This window comes from Bufo gargarizans, chromosome 6, assembly GCF_014858855.1.
Source record: "Bufo gargarizans isolate SCDJY-AF-19 chromosome 6, ASM1485885v1, whole genome shotgun sequence".
Classification (NCBI taxonomy): domain Eukaryota; kingdom Metazoa; phylum Chordata; class Amphibia; order Anura; family Bufonidae; genus Bufo; species Bufo gargarizans.
Window position 1 is genome coordinate 331,561,914 of NC_058085.1, and position 21,063 is coordinate 331,582,976.

The following is a 21,063-nucleotide window of genomic DNA, read 5'->3' on the forward strand; positions in this document are numbered from 1 at the left end:
TCGTATGTGACTGACAGCCGGGCCCCTGCTGTATCCACCTGTATTGCTGTAAACGCAGACGCCGGTGGATTAACCCCTTATATGCCACAATCAATACTGTCCCGCAGGCTGGGTCTCACAGGCACACTGTCAGTGTGAAACTGACAGTTTAAATGTAGTACAATACAGCATGTATTGTACTCCATTGAAACAAGGATCAGACCCTGAAATGTTGAAGTCCCTGTACGAAAAAAAAATAAAAGTGGAAAAAAGATAAAAATAAATAAATAAAAAGTGTTTTAGAAAAATAAGAAAAATAAAAGTTTGTATTAAAAAAGTTCCCCTTTAACTTCATCAAGCAATTTTTAATAATAATTTTTTTTAATGTTATAAAAATAGACATATTAGATATTGCCACGTCTGTAACGAGTTGCTCTAGAAAAATATCACACGACCTACCACCTCACTGAACACTGTAAAAATAATTATAATAAAAACTGTGGCAAAACAGCAATTTTTTGGTCACCTTGCCCTAAAAAAGTGTAATATTGAACGATCAAAAAATCTTATGTACCCAAAATGGTACTAATAAAAACGTCAAATCTTCCCGCAAAAAACGAGCCCATACATGAGACGAGCAGCAGAAAAAATAAATATGGCTTTCAGAAAATGGAGACACAAAGACATTTAAAAAAAATGCTTAGGCTACATGCACACGACCATATGTGTTTTGCGGTCCCCAAATTGCGGATCCGCAAAAAAAGGATGACATTCCGTATGGCATCCTTTTTTCTTGCAGATCCGTTTTTTTGCAGATCCATTGTAATATTGCCTATCCTTGTCTGCAAACTAGAAAAAAATAGGACATGCACTATTTTTTTTGCGGGGCAACGAAATGGACATACTGATGTGGACAGCACACGGTATCACATGATCTACACCTCAGGTGAATGCAATAAAAAAAAAATTGTGCTAAAACAGCCATTTTTTGCTCATCTTGCCCCAAAAAAGTGTAATATTGAACGATCAAAAAATCTTATGTACCCAAAGATGGTACCAATAAAAACTTCAACTCTTCCGCAAAAAACGAGTCCCTAAATAAGATTATTGGCCAAAAAAATATATGGCTTTCATGGCTGGTCATAACCATGGAAATGAACAGCGTAGAATGTGATGAAAAAATAAATCCAGCCAGCAAAGGAGGCAATTGGAGAATCACAATACATTAGTAAGTGCCTTGTATTAACATCTTCTAAAAATCCTAAAGATAATCCCTAACAAGCGTTCATAGTTAACAATCATTAGTGATTATCTGGCGGTGTAAATGTACCGCAGATTACCTGATGAACAAGCAAAACGCTCATTCATTGGGTTATCCAATTGTTTGTGCGCACACAAAAATCGTTGCTTGCCAACAGCAAATTGTGCTGTGTAAACAGCATCTTGTCATGCCCTGCTCAGGCTATGTGCGGAGGTCTGCCAGGTTAGCAGCACAGGAAGGAAGGAAGGAAGTTCCTGCTCAGTACAAGATAATAAGTTGGTTTTGTTTTCTTGTGGTTGTCTGTCTAGGCTGTTATAGAGACACCTGCCCCCTCCAGGTCCTGAGGGAGCAGGCTGCCTCTTTCCCCCTTTCACCATCTTAGGGATTTTAGGGAATCTTCAGCCTAGGCACGAGGACACGTTCATTCCGACCTTCAGGGTCTGAATGTGGGCATAGAAGTCTAGGGAGAGCTGGTAGGGATTTGTCAGGAGGTGACCTCTATCCCCAGCTTCTTGCCTAGACACTTGTTTGTTTATATCCTGTGTATCTTGTATCCTGTCTGCTGTGACACATCTCCTGCCGGCAAACAACTAGTCAGTATGGGGAAGAGCGATCACTCCTCCCATACTCTGGAGGAGATCAATGTATGTAAATGCAGAGGTCTCCTCCACCAGCGAGCAACAGATTGTCGGGAAGGAACGTTTTCGTCCCGACAATCTGCTGCTCTGTTGTCCCATGTAAAGGGACCTTAAAAGGAACCTGTCAACAACTTTATGCTGTCCATACTAACGGCAGAATAAAAACACGAAACACAACCATGGGTATCAATAGCCAATTGAGTGTACACTATGGTGGTGTGGCTATATAAGTAGACTTCCCAACATTCTATGTGACTAGACAAGCTTTTAAATACAAGGAAAAGACAAAAGAACTAAAGCTCATAAGCGTCCAATAATGAAAGGTGGGGATAACTATTTAAACAGCCCCTGGACAATCCATATTCTGATAGTGATTACCCCCAGCTGAACATCTGTGGGCGCACCGAGCGCGGCGGCCAGAGCTCCGTAGTCCCGCCCATGGGCGTCACGCCATGACGCGGCGAGCCACATGACGCAGTCACGTGACACACCAAGCCGGCGTAGAGATGCCCTGGGGCAGGACACAGAGGCACGGCCCCGCAGCCCCGCGCGCACCATGTCAGGCAGGGGAATCCAAAACAGACATATATAGAAACCATGTATATATCATTAGAAACCATCTTTAGAAAGGAATCCGCTGTTGCTGCAGGCATTACTGTAATATATAGAAACAATATGCAATAATTTATAGCGATCCAGTAAAATCTATTATCTTTGTCATACCCATATTTAATATAAAAATCAACTTTTCAAATACATATAGTATAACTTAAATCAAACTCAAACATCTGCATGACTCTATATATTTGTATAAAATACATGTATATATCACATAACGCTACACAATGTGATTCTGAGTTACGTCCTACGGGTCAATGCCTCCACGGATCATATATAGATAACACTTCACAGGTATCCCAGATACCTCATAGTTGAATAATACCATTCTATTAAAAAGTGATGAACTCCACCGAGCAAATCTGCAACAAAGTATATATAAATCACAGAACGGTGGTATGTGTAAGGTGAAATAGTGCATGGTGCAAAATATAAGAGGGGGAAAAGTAGTGAAGTGTCCATTGAAAATAATACCATGATAAGAGGACACAAATTATGTGATAAAAATATACCTAAAGGTATTATTGCCCATAGGAGGCAAAATAATCAAAGAATGAAAAAGAGATAAAGTGAGTGTGAGGGAATATGGTGAATATATTTATATATACTTTGTTGCAGATTTGCTCAGTGGAGTTCATCACTTTTTAATAGAATGGTATTATTCATCTACGTGGTACCTGGGATACCTGTGAAGTGTTATCTATATATGATCTGTGGAGGCATTGACCCGTAGGACGTAACTGTTACTACTGCTGACACTGTAACGCTGGGATGGTGTTTGCGCTCCCTATCTCCCTTGTTTTATGGTATTTATTATCCATTGATTTTTTTGTAATTAATAAAGTATACTATTTTTCATTATTGGACGCTTATGACTGAGCTTTAGTTCTTTTGTTTTTTCCTTAACGGCAGAATAAAGTAGAGACAGGTGAGTTGATTTCAGCCGTCTGTTATTTAAAAGTAAGTGGTTGCTGAGAACCAACATAATCATTGCAGACTGGGCCTGGAAAAGAGTCCCGGCCGCGCTGAGAAGAGTCCTGGTTATTCATGAAGTCCTGCTCTCCTGCCGATGACTGACAGTCTTCTACCTAGTTTTCTCCTTTTCTCTCTAGGAGAGAACTGCCAATCATCAGCAGATGGGCGGGTGCGCAGGAGATTATGTATAACCAGGACTCTTCTCAGGTAGATGTGACTCTTTTCTAGGCCTGGGCTGCAATGATTATGATGCTGGTTCTCAGCAACCACTTACTTTTAGCTCATGAGTGACACACCGCTGAGATCAGCATTTCTGTCAGTATTTTATGCTGCCCTCAGTGAGGTCAGGTTCCCTTTAAGTTACATAATAATTCTGCACACATAGATATTCTCCTAAGAAAGCCGAAACGTCACTTTTACTTTAAATATTCAGGTTTGAGTTTTATTAACATTTTGGATTGACCGACAGCACAGCAGTTGTTCAATATTAAAATGAATCCTCAAAAATACAACCTGCCTAATAATTGTGCACACAGTGTAGATAGATGCTATAACAAAGCAGCAGCACTTGTCAAAATGTGTGTATAATGGGCGCAATCCCTCCAGGCCGCGGATTATAAGCTAATGGATATAAAGTAGAAGAATGAAGCAGCACTCCAAGGAGTTCTCAAGCCTTGCGTTGCGTTTAGGGGTAAATATAGCAGCTCCACCACCTATTCACCTTACCTTCTTCTATTTTAGATACAGGCTCGGCCTGGCCCACAGGAGTACAGATGAATCCCCCGGTGGGCCCCTGAGCAAGACTGGATCCTACTCTTCCACCCCCTGCACAAGTGGCACATAACACAGTAGACATACTACATACATATATTCAATGTATAGCACCTCAACCAGCCTACTGTATGTTCAGATAAAGAAACCTGATAGATTATTATAGAAACTCCCCAGTTTATTATTATGGACACGATCAGAGCTGAGATGACTTCTAGGTCTAGAGGAAAGCTGCCAGTGTCCTCTTCTCCCCAGGACCTACCTTCTCAGAGTTGCTGCATGGACCCCCATAGTCAATCATCTGGTAGCATCTTGCAGGTAATATTTGAATGTATCCATAGGGTGGGCCCCCAAAATAAATTTTACTGGTGGGCACTAGGCACCCCAGTCTGACACAGTTTAGATAGATAGATAGATAGATAGATAGATAGATAGATAGATATAATACCACTATAAATTTAAGGAATAAGAAGCTTTTCTTACCAGATCTCCAGTTTCATTTCTTGCAAAGACCCAGCTGTGACTGTCATTACTGACCATGACTCGATAAGATGTGACCCAGTCACTCCTAAGAGGGGAACATTCATGACATGGGCATAAAACAATGGATCCAATAAAACAATGGATATCAATAATATCCAATTATTTATATAATACAATATAAATTGTAGCAGGAGGCTTTGTTGAGATTTTCCCACCATGTGAAATGTTTATCGATCACATATACTGATACAGTTGAGACTGAGATTTCTATGGGGCCATATAACAGCACTGTACGGCTGCGCATGGTCCACAAGGTATTGTCGCAGCCAGATCTGCATGGACTTCACCTCATTCACACAACTGTCTTACGGCTCCGTAAGTTTTACGTTTTATGAAGTAATAATACAGCACTGATAGAAATCTCTGGGCCATACTGCTGCTCTGTCTGTCTGAGGTATACAGAAGTTTCCCCTACTGGCTGTGGTATTATGGAGGTATTCTTAAAGGGCATCTGTCAGCAGTTTTGTACCTATGACTCCGGCTGACCTGTTACATGTGCACTTGGCAGCTGAAGGCATCTGTGTTGGTCCCATGTCCATATGTGCCTGCATTGCTGAGAAAAATGATGTTTTAATGTATGCAAATGAGCCTCTAGGAGCAACGGGGGCGTAATCATTACATGTTGAGATCCACGTTTTCTGCAACTTCTGCACTTGGATTGACAGGACCAGGTGTGATTACATTTAGGCCTCTTTCACACTACAGTATGGCTATTTCAGTGTTTTGTGGTCCGTTTTTCACGGATCCGTTGTTCCGTTTTTTGTTTCCGTTGTGTTTTCGTTTCCATTCCGTTTTTCCGTATGGCATATACAGTATACGGTAATTACATAGAAAAAATTGGGCTGGGCATAACATTTTCAATAGATGGTTCCGGAAAAAACGGAACGGATACGGAAGACATACGGATGCATTTCCGTATGTGTTCCGTTTTTTTTGCGGACCCATTGACTTGAATGGAGCCACGGAACGTGATTTGCGGGCAATAATAGGACAAGTTCTATCTTTCAAAGGAACGGAAATACGGAAACGGAATACATACAGAGTACATTCCTTTTTTTTGCGGAACCATTGAAATGAATGGTTCCGTATACTGACCGTATACGGAACGCAAAAAACGTCCCGCAAAACGAAAAAAAAAAAAACGGTAGTGTGAAAGAGGCCTTACACTGCTTGGTCCTGTCAATCAAAGTGCAGAGGGTGCTGCAGTTGCAGAGAGATAATAGCCTACAGGTGTAATGGTAACGCCCCCGTTGCTCCCAGAGGTAATTTACATATACTAAAACATAATTTTTCTCAGCAATGCGGACACATATGAACATGGGACCAGCACAGATGTCTTCAGCTGCCAAGTGCACATGTAACAGGTCAGCCAGTGTCATAGGTACAAAACTGCTGACAGATGCCCTATAAGCGGTGCATCTAAGAAAGAATATCTTTGTAATAAGACATCATATGGCGGCACTCTGAGTCTCTGCCTCCATGTGCAGCTCTACAGGCACATAGGTCATTTTCTGATGATACATTCTCTTTACAGAAATTACAGAGGAAGCTTTTCCTTTCTTCTTCCCGGTGTCATGGCAGTTAGACACAAGCCCACGACCAGGGTCAGGTGTGTGTTTTCTCATTTGTGTGTCACGTATCCAGTCTGTTGTACAGAAACAGCCGGTGCCTTGTAAATAGAAAATGTGAGAGAGACAGATTCCTCCCCCGCGACACCTGTTCTCCCCCTTGCATCACTTTTCCTGTGCAGAGCGCTGCAGAGCATTTCAATAGAAAACATAGTTAAATAATGAGGCAAAAACAGGAGGAGAAGGGTTAAGGTGGAGCGGGATTTTTTTACGCTGACTGATCAGATACTGAACAGTAGAGATGAGCACATTTTTTCAAAAATTCGATTCGCCTGTTCGCCGACTTTTTGGGATAAAATTTGGTTTGATCCAATTTATTTGCGGCGAATCTCATTAAAAAACATTTACTTCCTGGCTGCAGAGAGCCTTTATAGTGGTGTAGCACACTGTGCCTTGCAGTAGCACGCATAGGAAGTCTGCTTTGGTAGTGAAATAATACTGTGAGTCCGTATGACATGCAGATGACAGGCGTCGCTCCTAGAATCACTGCACACTTCACTTATTTGGGCAGGTATGGGGCCAAAACTGAACAAATAACTAAAGTATGAACTCAGCCTTAGACTACATGCACACAGCCGTTGTTTTGGTCCGCATCCGAGCCCATTCACTTCAATGGGGCCGCAAAAGATGCGGACAGCACTACGTGTGCTTTTCGCATCCGTTGCTCCGTTCCGTGGACCGCAAAAAAAATATAACCTGTCCTATTCTTGTCTGCACTTTGCGGACAAGAATAGGCAGTGATATTACAGGCTGTCCGTGCCGTTCCACAAATTGCCATCCGTGTTTTGAGGTGTGGAGGTGGCAGCAGCATGAAGAGACCACAGAGTAGCAAGGTGACATAGTGTGGAGGTGGCAGCAGCATGCGGAGACTACAGAGTGGCAATGTGACATAGTATGGAGGTGGCAGCAGCATGAGGAGACTACAGAGTGGCAAGGTGACATAGTGTGGTGGTGGCAGCAGCATCAGGAGACCACAGAGTGACCCGGTGACAAAGTGGGGAGGTGGGCGGCAATACGAGCACCATCTGAAGATGGTGGGTGAAAGAAGGAGCACTTGGCATCAGATGTGTGGCATCAGGCAGGTGGCAGCATTAGAATAGTATGTGAGACAGGTAGCCAAAATAAACCGGTCTCTTTTGTCAAAGTAAAAACCAATAGATCACCCGTGGGTGATGCTGGACATTAGCGCTGGTATTACTATCTAAACAGCTACTGCCTGCTAAATAAATACGCTGAATAGATAAAGGGCACGGAACGAAGAAAAAGAAGGGGGGAGAAGTACACGAGCGGGATAACGTATCCGCCGACTTCCAGGGAGAAAAAGTGTCAGTCAATCTGCTATGACTAGGGACATATAATTAGTGTGGTTTGTACCTGGAAGAAGCTTCTGCCCGGAGTGCGTCCTTTACTTAGTTGAAATTTTCTTCCTTCTGTTGTGAAGACTCGGATCTCATTACTCCACTCCGTTTTGAATTAGCGCGTCCTCCTCTTTCACCTTCTAGCACGCACACTGCCCCGGCCGGAAGCAAGCGTGGTGCGAGGTGGCTTGTTACTTTGGTTGTCCTGGAAACCTTTTCGGTGACGTCACCTTCAAAGGTACTGTAGCCTTCGTAGGACAAAAAACCTTACTACGCGTTTCGGGGCCTTGCGGGCTCCTTCGTAGGAAGGTTTTTTTAAGGAGGACAACAGCTCCTTCCCAGGATATCCAGCTGCGGTATCATCCTATTTAGGCTGATATTTACATATCTAAACGAAGGGAGCGCAGGGAGGTTTACTCTTTTTGTATATCTTTTGTCAAAGTGTTGGTGTGGCACCATGGAGGATCTAGTCTGATGCATCAGGCATTGGTGGGTGGAGATCCTGGCTGATCCATGCCTGATTCATCTTGACAATGGTCAGTCTCTCCACATTTTGGGTGGACAGGAGAGCTCTTCTTGGGGGTAACTATGGCCCCCGCCAGACTAAACACCCGCTCTGATGCCACACTACTGGCCAGCAGGACAGCATTTCCAGGGCAAACTCTGCTAGTTGCAGCCACAAATCCAGTTTGGCTGCACAGTAGTCCAGCGGATCTTCAATGTGGGGTGGCAGAGTACTGTCTAAGTATGCCACCACCTGCTGGTTCAGGTTCTGCTCCAGGTCTAGCTGCTGCTGCTGGTGAGGAGTTTCTTCACTAGGCTGGTGAAGAAAGCTGCTCATCAGCGACTCTAGACTCAAGTTGCTGCTCATGGAGCTGGGACTGCTCTTACCACCCCACCCTGCCACAGCAGCAATGGTAGAGGAACGTGAGCGCAGAGGGCCCCACCGGTCAGACCTGCGAGAGAATGGACGATGGCGCAGATTGGCAGCGGCCAACTGAATACATAGGATGTCTCTATAGTAGTTCAGTTTGTCCTCCCTCTCAGCGGGTGTAAAAAAAGGCCCCCATTTTGGACCAGTAGCGAGGGTCCAACAAGGTGGAGAGCCAGAAGTCATCCCTCTGCCGAATGGTGACAATTCGGCTGTCACTACGCAAGCAAGTGAGCATGCATCGGAGGGACTCCCTGCCTCCATCTCCACTGCATTCTGCCACAGTGTGTCTGGGTCATCTGCCTCGTCTTCCTCATCGCCCTGTAGCTCCTCTGTCTGCTCCTGCTCCTCCTCTCCTGTCACCTGTGTGTAAAAACCACCCATTTCGCTACACATTGCTTGTGCTCCAATGTGCTCATCCTCCTCCTCCAGTTCAGCCCCCAAAGGGCTTATGTTGCCATGAGATCTAGGCACCACATCTCCAGTCCCTGACCAGCCAGATTTACCAGCATCTGTTCCAGGACATGAAGCAGTGGAATGACATTGTTCATCCCGTAGTCCTGGCGACTGACAAATAACGTGGCCTCCTCAAAGGGCCTGAGCAAACGGCAGGTGTCACGCATGAGCTGCCACTGGCTGACACTGAAGTTACACACAGGAGTACTCCTGTCCGCTTGGATCATCAAGAAATCATTTATGGCCTTTCTCTGTTCGTACAGTTGGTCCAACATATGGAGGGTGGAATTCCAATGGATGAAAACGTCACATATCAGCCTATGTTGGGGATGCCGTTCTGCCGCTGCAGCTCAAGGAGGGTGTGCTTTGCGGTGTACGAGTGGCTGAAGTGCATGCAAAGTTTCCTGGCCATTTTTAGGATGTCTTGCAAATGGGTGGAAGACTTCAGAAACGGCTTGACAACCAGATTAAACATGTGTGTCATGCAAAGAGCATGGCTCAGCCTTCCTTGATGCAGCACCGACACCATGTTCTTCCCGTTGTCGGACACCATGGTTCCGATTTTCAGTTGTTGAGGTGTAAGCCAGGATTCGATTTCTTGATGAAGGACACGGAGCAGTTCCTCCCCTGTGTGACTCCGTTAGCCCAGGCAAACAAGGTGCAGAACAGCCTGACACCGCCGTGCCCTGCACATGTAGTATGCTGGAGGGGCACTGTGAATTGTCCCTGCAGTGGAGGACACTGAGGACACGGTGGAGGATGAGGAGGCAGAGGCGGACATTGTCGCAGGACCAACGGAGTGACAACGTAGAGGTGGAAGCGGCATAGCCGCCAAGTTACTGGTGTGGCTGTGCAGGAACCACATTCACCCAGTGGGCCGTAAAGGACATGTATTGTCCCTGACCATAGTTACAGCTCCACACGTCGGCGCTGTGTCATGCCCTGCTCAGGCTATGTGCGTAGGTCTGCCAGGTTAGCAGCACGTGTGTAGCCTTTTTGTTTTGGAATTGAGCTATATCCGCCTCCCTTCAGGTGCACTGGGTGGGGTCGTTGGTTTGAGTTTAAATTACGCCCACTCCCAGTGTCCTTAGTGGGTTATAGCTTCTGTCTGGCTCAGAGGAAGGAAGGAAGGATTTGCTGTTCCTGCTCAGTAAAGATAAGTTGGTTTTGTTTTCTTGTGGTTGTCTGTCTAGGCTGTTAGAGAGACACCTGCCCCCTCCAGGTCCTGAGGGAGCAGGCTGCCTCTTTCCCCCTTTCACCATCTTAGGGATTCTTGGGAATCTTCAGCCTAGGCACGAGGACACGTTTTTTTCCCACCTTCAGGGTCTGAACGTGGGCATAGAAGTCTAGGGAGAGCTGGTAGGGATTTGTCAGGAGGTGACCTCTATCTCCAGCTTCTTGCCTAGACACTTGTTTGTTTATATCCTGTGTATCTTGTATCCTGTCTGTTGTGACACGCTGCCGTGCACTTTGACAGACACCGACAGGCTCAAGGACTGGCCCACCTTCTGTTCTACATGTGTGTGCAATGCTGGTACTGCCTTTTTGGCAAAGAAATGACGGCTTGGGACTCTTCACCTCAGCTCAGCACAAGCCATAAGTTCTCTGAAATGTGCAGAGTCCACCACTTGGAAAGGGAGTGACTGAATCATCAGCAACTTGGACGGGAGCACATTCAGCTTCTGCGCCGTTGGATGAGTGCACGCATACTGTTGTCTCTTGGCAATCGCTTCGGTGATCAATTGCTGATGGAATGACTGACAAGGAGTAGGAGCAGGAGCATCAGGACCAGCAGATGATGGGATGGACAAACAGCTCCCTTCGGCTGCGGTGGTGGAGCCTTGACTGCCTGAAACCGGGTGCGTGCCACTAGGTGATGCAGTGGTTGCTGCCGCAGGCTGGACCACCGCATCTTAGCTACGGTTCTCCCAGGCCACTTTATGGCGTTGATGCATATGTTGACACAGGGCCGTGGTGCCAACATTGGCACCCTGGCCATGCTTCACCTGCTGCCCACAGATTCTACATACTGCCACACTACGCACTGACTGACTGCTACCGCCGCTGCTTCCGTGAACCCGTGCACCACTACTTTCCGGGCAGGTAGGCTCCTGCGAAGTGGGGGGTCTACCCCTGGCACGTTTGGCTACCGGCCTACCACTACTACCACCCTGCTGACCCAGCCACGCTAGCGACTTGCTGGCTCCGCCGCTGCCTCATGGGCAAGCTGCCACCCTCTTCTCCTGAAGATGAAGCCCCTTCGTCACCCGGCTCCCAAGTGCGATCAGCTACATCATCATCATCGAGTACTGTCTGCACGTCACTGATGTCCTCCTCAATGGTCTCTGGGTCAGGAGCCTCACCGCTCGCAACACCAGCTCCCACGCCACTCTCCTCATCATAGAAACATAAAAACATAGAATGTGTCGGCAGATAAGAACCATTTGGCCCATCTAGTCTGCCCAATATACTGAATATTACTTGCCCCCTAGCGGAGGAAGCGGCGGATGTCTCCTCCACATGTTGGCTGGCCAGTAGCTGCTTACTGCCCTCTAGTAGCTCGTCCTTGCTGTATAGTGGGGCTGAGCCGACAGCATACAATAGTTTCCTGGCTGAGGGAACAGAAAAGGACAGAGGCAGGTTGAGGACAGGTGAGGGTTCAGGGCCTGCTCCCGGGCCATGCCAACTAAGGGTTGTGTCTGACGAACCCCCCAATTCTTGGCTGGGGGTGTCTGATGTCACTTGGGACGAGGTGGATAACTGAGTCAACCATTCAAGAACCGCTGGGTTGCTGGTCAAGACACGAACGCTAGATGACACCGGGAGCTCAGTCCTCTGGAAGTGACCCTCTGCTGCCCGCCCCCCCCCCCCCCCTTACTCTGCTGCGACCTGTGCCTGCACCAGAAACATTTAGGCCTCTGCCACTCCCCTGTGCAGGGCCTGGCACTTCTCTGCCTGACATTCTGTTAGATCAAATAAATAAATAAATAAATAAAAAAGAAATTAAAACACCCCAAAAACTCTGTAATACACACCACAAAAGGCTTTAGAACATATAACTGCACAGCTTAACAGCAAATATAATTTTACTTTTGCCACTAATACATGACAAAAAGGGCTGTAATTTTCGCACTTCACCACACCACGGCTAATAAGCCCTTTTTTTCCCACTAATACAAGCCCAAAAATGCTTTAGAACCTATAACTGCACCGCACAAGGGCAAATAAGACTTAGAAATATTAGAATTTAATAAACCCTGTTAATGCCTGTATCAAACAGCACTTGCACCCTAATAAGAACAGTTTGCTGGAATTACAGAGCTCTATAATGGCAATTTGGATCCCCAGTCAGTGCAGCAAGTGTAATAGGATTGCTCCTATTACCCAGTCTGTAACCTCCACTACGGAACCCTGTTCAACATAAATGCTGTGAAACGATTCATCCCTATCCTTTCCCTGCACTCATAAATCGCTTTTTCACCACAATCAAGTCTTTCCTAATTCCTAGCACTGTCCCTAGCGCCTGCTGACGTCTCTCCCTGCACTAAGTACACTGGTAAATGGCAGAATCTAAGATGCTGACGCTGTTTATAGGGCTGGGACATCACAGGGCTGGCTGATGATTGGCTGCATGCATGGCATTATGGGTGATTCCGCCTAACCAGAGTTCCTTTCTCCATGTCCTCACACATGCAGCAGCCATTTTAGGAAAAAATGTGATTCGTTACCACGAATCGCAAGGAAATTCGGATTCGGTGCAAATCAAATTTTTCCTGAAATTCGGATCGAATTCCACTTAGTCAACTTCGATTCGCTCATCTCTACTGAACCGTATTAATTCAATGAATAGGATGTCTGTTATCTGCTTGTTATGGCATGAGTGCATGGGCTACTCATGTCAAAAGTGCATTGAAGCAGATTTTTCTGTGCAATTACACCGGATTTCTGGTGCAGTTGCATTGAAAAGATTGATGATCAAAAAATACCTCCTCTGCTGTGTGAGGTATAGCAGAGAAATCCTGACGCAACTCAGTACCTATGAAGGATTGTGCGCAGCATTGAAGAATATGGTGCACAATGCATGGAAATTCATGCCTCCATGTGCCCACAGCTGAATGAGCACTCAGCTGCCTGTTGATTGACATCTAGCCCTGACCACCTGGGCCCTGTGCTGCTGCTCCGAGTAGCGATGCACGCAGAAGTGTAGTGGCGCTTGTGCAGTCTGCTCCTGAGCCACATTTGAGCTTCGGCGCCTGCGTTTCTACTTGGGACAGTGGCGCAGGGCCCATATTGTCCGACCCTATCAATCAACAGGCAGGTGGACGCTTCTTCACCTGCGGGGCCAGACCCTCACCAGTGAAGAGCTCTTTGTTAGATTCGAGTCGCTCATCCCCAGGCATGTGCACATGATCATTGTTTTTCATCGACCATCTGTCCGTTCAGGAAAAATCGCAGCATCTTCCGTTTTTCAGGCAGGACTGCTGCATTCAAATCAATGGCGCAGTGAAAAAAAAAACAGAGCACATGGACAGCATCTGTGTGAGGTCCGTTTTTCACTGATGATTGCGTTTAGCTATTCTTCAGGTTATTCTTCAGTTTTTCTTCACACAGGTGAAAAAACATATCAAGAACTGAAGATATCCTTGTGGAAAAAAGCAAGAACTTAAAGGGATCCTAAGGGTCCATTCACACGTCCGTTGTTTCTTTCCTGATCTGTTCCGTTTTTTGCGGAACAGATATGGACCAGATCTGGACCCATTCATTTTCAATGGGTCCTGAAAAAAATCGGACAGCACAATGTCTGATATTTTTTCAGGACCCATTGAAAATGAATGGGTCCAGATCTGGTCCAGATCTGTTCTGCAAAAAAACGGAACAGATCAGGAAAGAAACAACGGACGTGTGAATGGACCCTAAAATGAAGGACCTATACTCAGGATAGGTCATTAATATCTGATCGGTAAGAGTCTGATAGCCGGCACCCCGCCGATCAGCTCTTTCCTGCAGCCTCAAGTGCTGGAACTAGCTCATGAATGAAGCAAACAGCGCCGTTCAAAGTGTAGTGGCCGTGCTTGGTTACTGCAGCTCGTTTCCCATTGAAGTGAATGGAAGCTAAATTGTAGTAACCCGGCATGGCCACTACACTTTCAACGGCGCTCTCTGCTTCCTGTTCCATTTAAAGTGCCAGTTCCAGTGCCAGAGAACTGCTTATTGGTGGAGAAGTGAAGTATCAGAAAAATGTCTGAAAGAACGGAGCCCGCAAAGTGAAGGAGGGTGCACTGCGCATGCGTGGCCGCCTTCAATTCATTCCTATAGAAGTGCCCAAAAAAGCAGAGCGGCGCGCTCAGCTATTTTCGGCACTCTTGTTGAAATGAATGGGAAGCGCATGCACAAGCGTCACCGTTCCATTCGCTTCTATGGGCCAGACAGAAATAGCCGAGCCAGCGCTCAGTTATTTTTCGGCGCTCCCATAGGAATGAATGGAGGGCAGCCGCATAGTGCGCCCTCCTTCACTTTGCGGGCTCTGTTCTAAGTATAGGCGCTTGTCCCAGGGGTGGGACCCACATTAATCAGACATTGGGAGCATATCCTAACGATATGCCCCCAATGTCTGAGATGAGACAACCCCTTTAATGACATATCCTGAGGATAGGCAATCAATATCAGAAGTCTGGAAACCCCCTTTAACAGTTTTGCCGAAAACAATGAAGCAAAAGCAATGAATAAAAATCAGTTTTTCACTCAAAGCTCACAGACAAATTTTGTATCACTCATGCGTACGAAGCCTTAGGCCCCGGATGCGTTCAGTGAAAACTGCGCGATTTCGCAGACAAGTTCATTCAGTTTTGTTTGCGATCGCGTTCAGTTGTTCCGTTTTTATCGTGCGGGTGAAATGCACATTAATTTTTCACGCGTGTGATTAAAAAAACAGAATGTTTACAAACACCATCTCTTAGCTCCCATCCGTGAAAATCTTGCTTGCGGATGCGATGCGTTTTTCACACAGCCCCATTCACTTCTATGGGGCCAGCGTTGCGTGAAAATCGCAGAATATAGAACATGTTGCGATTTTTACGCAACACACAAGTGACGCGTGAAAACCAACGCTCCTGTACACAGACCCATTGAAATGAATAGGTCCGGATGTCGTGCGGGCGCAATGCGTTCGCATCACGCTTTGCACCCGCGTGGAAAACTGGCTCGTGTGAAAGGGGCCTTAGGGTATGGCGACGCGACATGGGACGGATAATCTGCAGAAGAATTTACAAAGGGTAAAAATAGGCCCAGCAGATTTGTTACTCTGCTGCTACTGTAAAAACACTTCCGATTTTCTAAACGCCATTCCACCGCGAAAAATCTGCAAAGTTTACACCACAAAGTTTACACCTCAAGGGTGTATCCCAATTCCAATGTATTCAGTCAATTTAGTAAGGTAAAGTAAAGTAGATCGTGAAGCAGGTAATCAGCAGAGGTTCATTATATCTGGCAGCACATCAGACTTTCCAAGTATTGCACATAAAAACCTGAGCGATGCTGAAGGGTCTCCAGGTGTAGCTTGTTACGTGGCAGAATCCGATCAGGACCCTGATCTCCCTCTAGAGCTTTGTGAATATCACCACAGTCATCCAGCTGGAGGCTGACACTTTTCTCAGATACATTTCTATTACTTTCTTTGTACTGTAACTTCAAAGCCCATAGACTGCAACCCGAGAATTACAAATGAGGACACATACTGTGCATCTGAAATAGCTTCATAAAGCGTTTGAGCCTGTTTTTAGTCAAAAAAATGCTGTTTTAGGCTACATTCACACGTCAGTATTTTTCTATATCCCGAATTTCGGTCCGTTTTTTGCGGATCCGTTGTTCCTGAAAATGTTTCCGTATGTCATCCGTTTTTTGCGGAATGGAAACATGTATAAATTTCACAAAGCAAATAAAGTTGTTTGGATTTCTTTGAAAAAAATTTGAAAAAAAAAAGTGAATAAGTGATTTCTGTGGGCAGGATTTAATTTCCAGGAACGGATTCCGCATAAAACGGATGACATACGTAATGACATACGAATGTCTTCCGTTTTTTGCGGAACCATTGACTTTGTATTGTACCAGGATCCGATTTTTGCGGAAAAGAATAGGACAAGTTTTATATTTATTCGGACATGCGGAACGGAACAACGGAAACGGACAGCACACATTGTGTTGTCCGATTTTTTCCAGGACCCATTGAAAATGAATGGGTCCAGAGCTGGTCCTGATCTGTTCCGCAAAAAACGGAACAGATCAGGAAAGAAAAAACGGACGTGTGAATGGACCCTTAGGGCTCATGCACACGACAGTATTTTGCGTTCAGTATACTGGACGTTTTTTGAGCTCAGTATACGGAACATATACTGAACCATTCATTTCAATGGTTCAGCAGAAAATACTGAAGTGTCTCAGTGTGCATTCCGTTTCAGTATTTCAGTATTTCCGTGCCGTGAAAAGATAGAACATGTCCTATACTTGTCCGCAAATCACGGTGCTTGGCTCCATTCAAGTCAATGGGTCCGCAAAAGAAACGGAACACATACGGAAATGCATCCGTATGTCTTCCGTTTCCGTTCCGTTTTTTCCTGAACCATCTATTGAAAATGTTATGCCCAGCCCAATTTTTTCTATGTAATTACTGTATACTGTATATGGCATACGGAAAAACAGAACGGAAAAACGGAAAGGAAACGGAAACACAACGGAAACAAAAAACGGAACAACGGATCCGTAAAAAACGGACCGCAAAACACTGAAAAAGCAATACTGTCGTGTGCATGAGGCCTTAGTCTTATTTTATTTGATTTTTTTCACTTTTACTAATGAAATTGTTATTGTTTTGGAGGCTTTTGTGTTTCGTTTAACTATTTAGATTTTTTTAGACTAGGTCAGAAGTTTTTTTTTACTTTTGCACCTTCTTTTTCCGACCTATCCTGACATGATCAGATTTATACTGGCTGTCCCTCTCAATCAAAGTGCAGAGGGCGCAGCAGTTGCAGAGAGAGAAGAGCCTCTAGGTGTAATGGCAACGCCCCCGTTGCTCCGAGAGGCTCATTTGCATATACTAAAACATCATTTTTCTCAGCAATGCGGGCACATATGAACATGGGACCAACACAGATGCCTTCAGCTGCTAAGCGCACATGTAACAGGTCAGCCAGTTTCATTTTTTTGACTATTAAGATTTTTTTAGACTAATTCAGAAGTTTTTATCCTTTTGCGCTTGATCAGATTTTTTGTCACTTTTACTACTAAAATTGTGATTGTTTTGGACTCTTGTTCAACTATCTTGATTTTTTTAGACTAATTCAGAAGTTTTTGTGCCTGAATTTGTTGCAAAAGCAGTCTAATTTCTACTCCCCCCCCCCCCCCCCGGGCTAGCGTATTTTTGCTTTGCCTGTTTTCAGTGGTGAAGTGCAACTTTTTGCATTAAATGTCGCCCTTTCCTGGAGACGTGTGACTTTTCTCTGCAAGGATGCAACTTTTTTCATGCGCAAATAAATTAGACCAGTCTACGTGAATAGGAACCCGTGTAACTGAAAAACCACCACCAGAGGTCAGACTAATAACAATGCGCCCAGTCCAATTCATCAACGGCTGGGAGAATTTTAACAAATGTTTATGAAATACACCTGTCTAATTTTATAGCCAAAAACAGGAGAGCTGTATAAATGTGCCCCAGTAAGCGACCTACACAAGATATGGAATTCTCCATGTGTATGAAAGGCAAGGGACAAAGGAGTCAAGATCTCATGACTGCATTGACAACACTTAGCATGTGACCACTGGTGTCTTCATCTCTCATGAGCCCTCTCTATGGTAGCCCCTACAGTTACTAAACAAATTATGAAAAGAGGGGCCCCAACTACGATTGACCTAATGAGTGTGATGCAGGGGCGGATTGGCCATAGACCTTACAGGAAAATTTCCCGGTGGTGGGCCGATGCCCAGGTGGCCACCTGGGCCCTCCTCACAGCCGGCCAGTGGAAGTTTTTGGGGATGTATTGGACTGTATTGGATTGATGGACTGTGGTATTTGGCTCTGATTGCTGGCCCTGCCTTTAATCAATTTGGACCCGACTACAAAACAGGGCCACTTTTAGTATTTTTTTCCAGGGCCACTTTAAGTTCCCAGTTCACCCCTGATGTGATGAACCTGCACAAGGCAAGGACACATGAGCAATGAAAGACTTGGCCTCAGAGTCATGCCACCCTTCTGTCCGACTAGTCATGGGGGAGTCAAGATGAGAAACATTGTCATTCCATCACACAAAGAAAACAACCTTCTACTCCACTTCATTTCTAGGACTTGAGAATTTTGCCATCGAGCCTCCTTGGACCCAAGCTGATGCCGCTTTCACAACCACTAGCATGTTATGCAGGAGATCACAAGGTATTTATGGTTCTTTAAAATTGATGGCCTATCCTCACGATAGGTCACTGATACCAGATCTGTGGAGATTCAGCTGTTGGAAGGAGCCGCAAGTGGAGCGCTGCACCCCCTTTATTGCTTACACTGCCCCATTTAGTAGCAGCTGTGCGTGAAATTGCAGTTCACTTCCATTCACTTGAACCTATAAAAGCCGACTTTCACATCTGCGTTTTCCTTTCCGGTTTTGAGGATCTCAAAACCACAGGAAAACGCATTCATTTGAAAAATGCAACCAGCTGTATCCGTTTAGAACAGATCCGGTTGTATTTTATCGAAAATGAACACGCCGGTGAGCGCCGTGAAAAAAACGATCTAACGCCCATGGACTTACAAGGTTTTTGATCCGGCATGTTTAGTTTCCCATGACGCACACAAAAACGCTGTTTGCAGCATTTTTGAGTCCGGCATGGGAAAGCAACAAAACAGAACGGAATGCATTCTGGGGCACTCTATTCTGTTCAGTTCTGTCTCCACTGACAATGAAAGGGGACAAGACTGAAGCGTTTTCGTCCGGTTTTGAGATCCTCTGACGGATCTCAACACCAGAAACGAGAACGCAGATGTGAAAGTAGCCTAACAAAGTACAGCCGCCACAATACAGAACAGTGCCTGGTGATCTATGGATGGGACATGGGGCTCCCCGGAGCACCATGACTTTCGAACAGCTAATTGGTGGGAGTCTGACTCTCAGCACCGTAATGTTGATGGTTTAACCTAATCTCAGTTTTAAAGAACCAGAAAACCCCTTTCATATCCATTGCCTCCACAGAATTGACTTAATTGCTGATTATGGCTGAGCCCCCAATACTGCAGATCATACACTTGAGGCCTCTTGCACACGACCCTATGGCTTTTTCAGTGTTTTGCGGTCCGTTTTAAACAGATCCGTTTTTCAGTTTTTTGTTTCAGTAGTGTTTCCGTTCCATTTTGCCGTTTGGTTTCTGTTTTTTTGCAGATCGCAAACGGAAACTGAAGCATGGCATATACAGTATACAGTAATTACATAGAAAAATTGGGCTGGGCATAACATTTTCAATAGATGGTTCAGCAAAAAATGGAACGGATATGGAAGACATACGGATGCATTCCGTATCCGTTTCGCTTTTTTTACAGCCCCATTGACTTGAATGGAGCCAAGGAACGTGATTTGCGGGCAATAATAGGACATGTTCTATCTTTGAACGGAATGGTAAAATGGAAATACGGAAACGGAATGCGTACACAGTACATTCTGGTTTTTTTTGCGGACCCATTGAAATGAATGGTTCCATATACGGACAGTATACGGAACGCAAAAAACGGAACGTAAAAAAAAACATTTGTGTGCAAGAGGCCTGAATTGCAGCGGGTGTCCCACTATAGGTACAGTGAGGAACAGAAGCATTAGAACACCTTGCGATTTAGCAAGTTCTCCCACTTAGAAATCATGGAGGGGTCTGAAATTCACATTGTAGGTGCATTCCCACTCTGAGAGACAGAATAAAAAAAATTAAAAAACAGGAAATTACATTGTATGATTTTTAAAGAATCTATTTGTCTTGCACTGTTGAACATAAGTATTTGAGCAAGAATTCTGGCTCTCAAATACCTGTTACTATGCCTTTAATAAGTCTACCTCTACTCCACTCATTAATCTTACTTAGTAGCACCTGTCTAAGCTCTTTAAAGACCCCTGTCCCCCCCACAGTCAGTCAGACGCCAACTACTACCATGGGCAAGACCAAGGAGCTGTCAAAAGACACCAGGGATAAAATTGTGGACCTCCACAAGGCTGGAAAGAGCTACGGGGCAATTGCCAAACAGCTTGGTGAAAATAGATCAACTGTTGGAGCAATTGTTAGAAAATGGAAGAGGCTAAAGACCACTGTCAGTCTCCCTCGGACTGGGGCTCCATGCAAGATCTCACCTCGTGGGGTATCACTGATGATAAGAAAGGTCAAGAATCAGCCCAGAACTACAAGGGAGGAGCTGGTCAATGACCTGAAGAGAGCTGGGACCACAGTTTCAAAGGTCACTGTCGGTAGGACACTACGCCGTGATGGTTTCAAATCATGCTATGCACGGAAGGTTCCCATGCTCAAGTCATCACATGTCCAGGCCCGTCTGAAGTTTGCCAATGACCATCTGGATGATCCAGAGGAGGCATGGGAGAAAGTCATGTGGTCAGATGAGACCAAAGCAGAACTTTTTGGTCTAAACTTCCCTCGTCGTGTTTGGAGGAAAAAGAAGGATGAGTTGCATCCCAAGAACACCATCCCTACTGTGAAGCATGGGGGTGGTAACATCATTCTTTGGGGGTGCTTTTCTGCGAAGGGGACAGGGCGACTGCACTGTATTAAGGAGAGAATGAATGGGGCCATTTATTGTGAGATTTTGAGCAACAACCTCCTTCCCTCAGTCAGAGCATTGAAGATGGGTCGTGGCTGGGTCTTCCAACATGACAACGAC

General features: G+C 45.3%; 1 protein-coding gene across 1 annotated transcript in view; it reads right to left on the minus strand.

The window, feature by feature from the left end:
- The window catches only part of CPXM2 (carboxypeptidase X, M14 family member 2), a 122,404-nt gene that overhangs the window by 40,620 nt on the left and 60,721 nt on the right, over nucleotides 1–21,063 (minus strand). Inside the window, exon 6 of the mRNA XM_044298374.1 lies at nucleotides 4,726–4,810. Within this exon, the coding sequence (XP_044154309.1) occupies nucleotides 4,726–4,810 (85 nt within the window). The remainder of the gene's footprint in view (nucleotides 1–4,725; nucleotides 4,811–21,063) is intronic.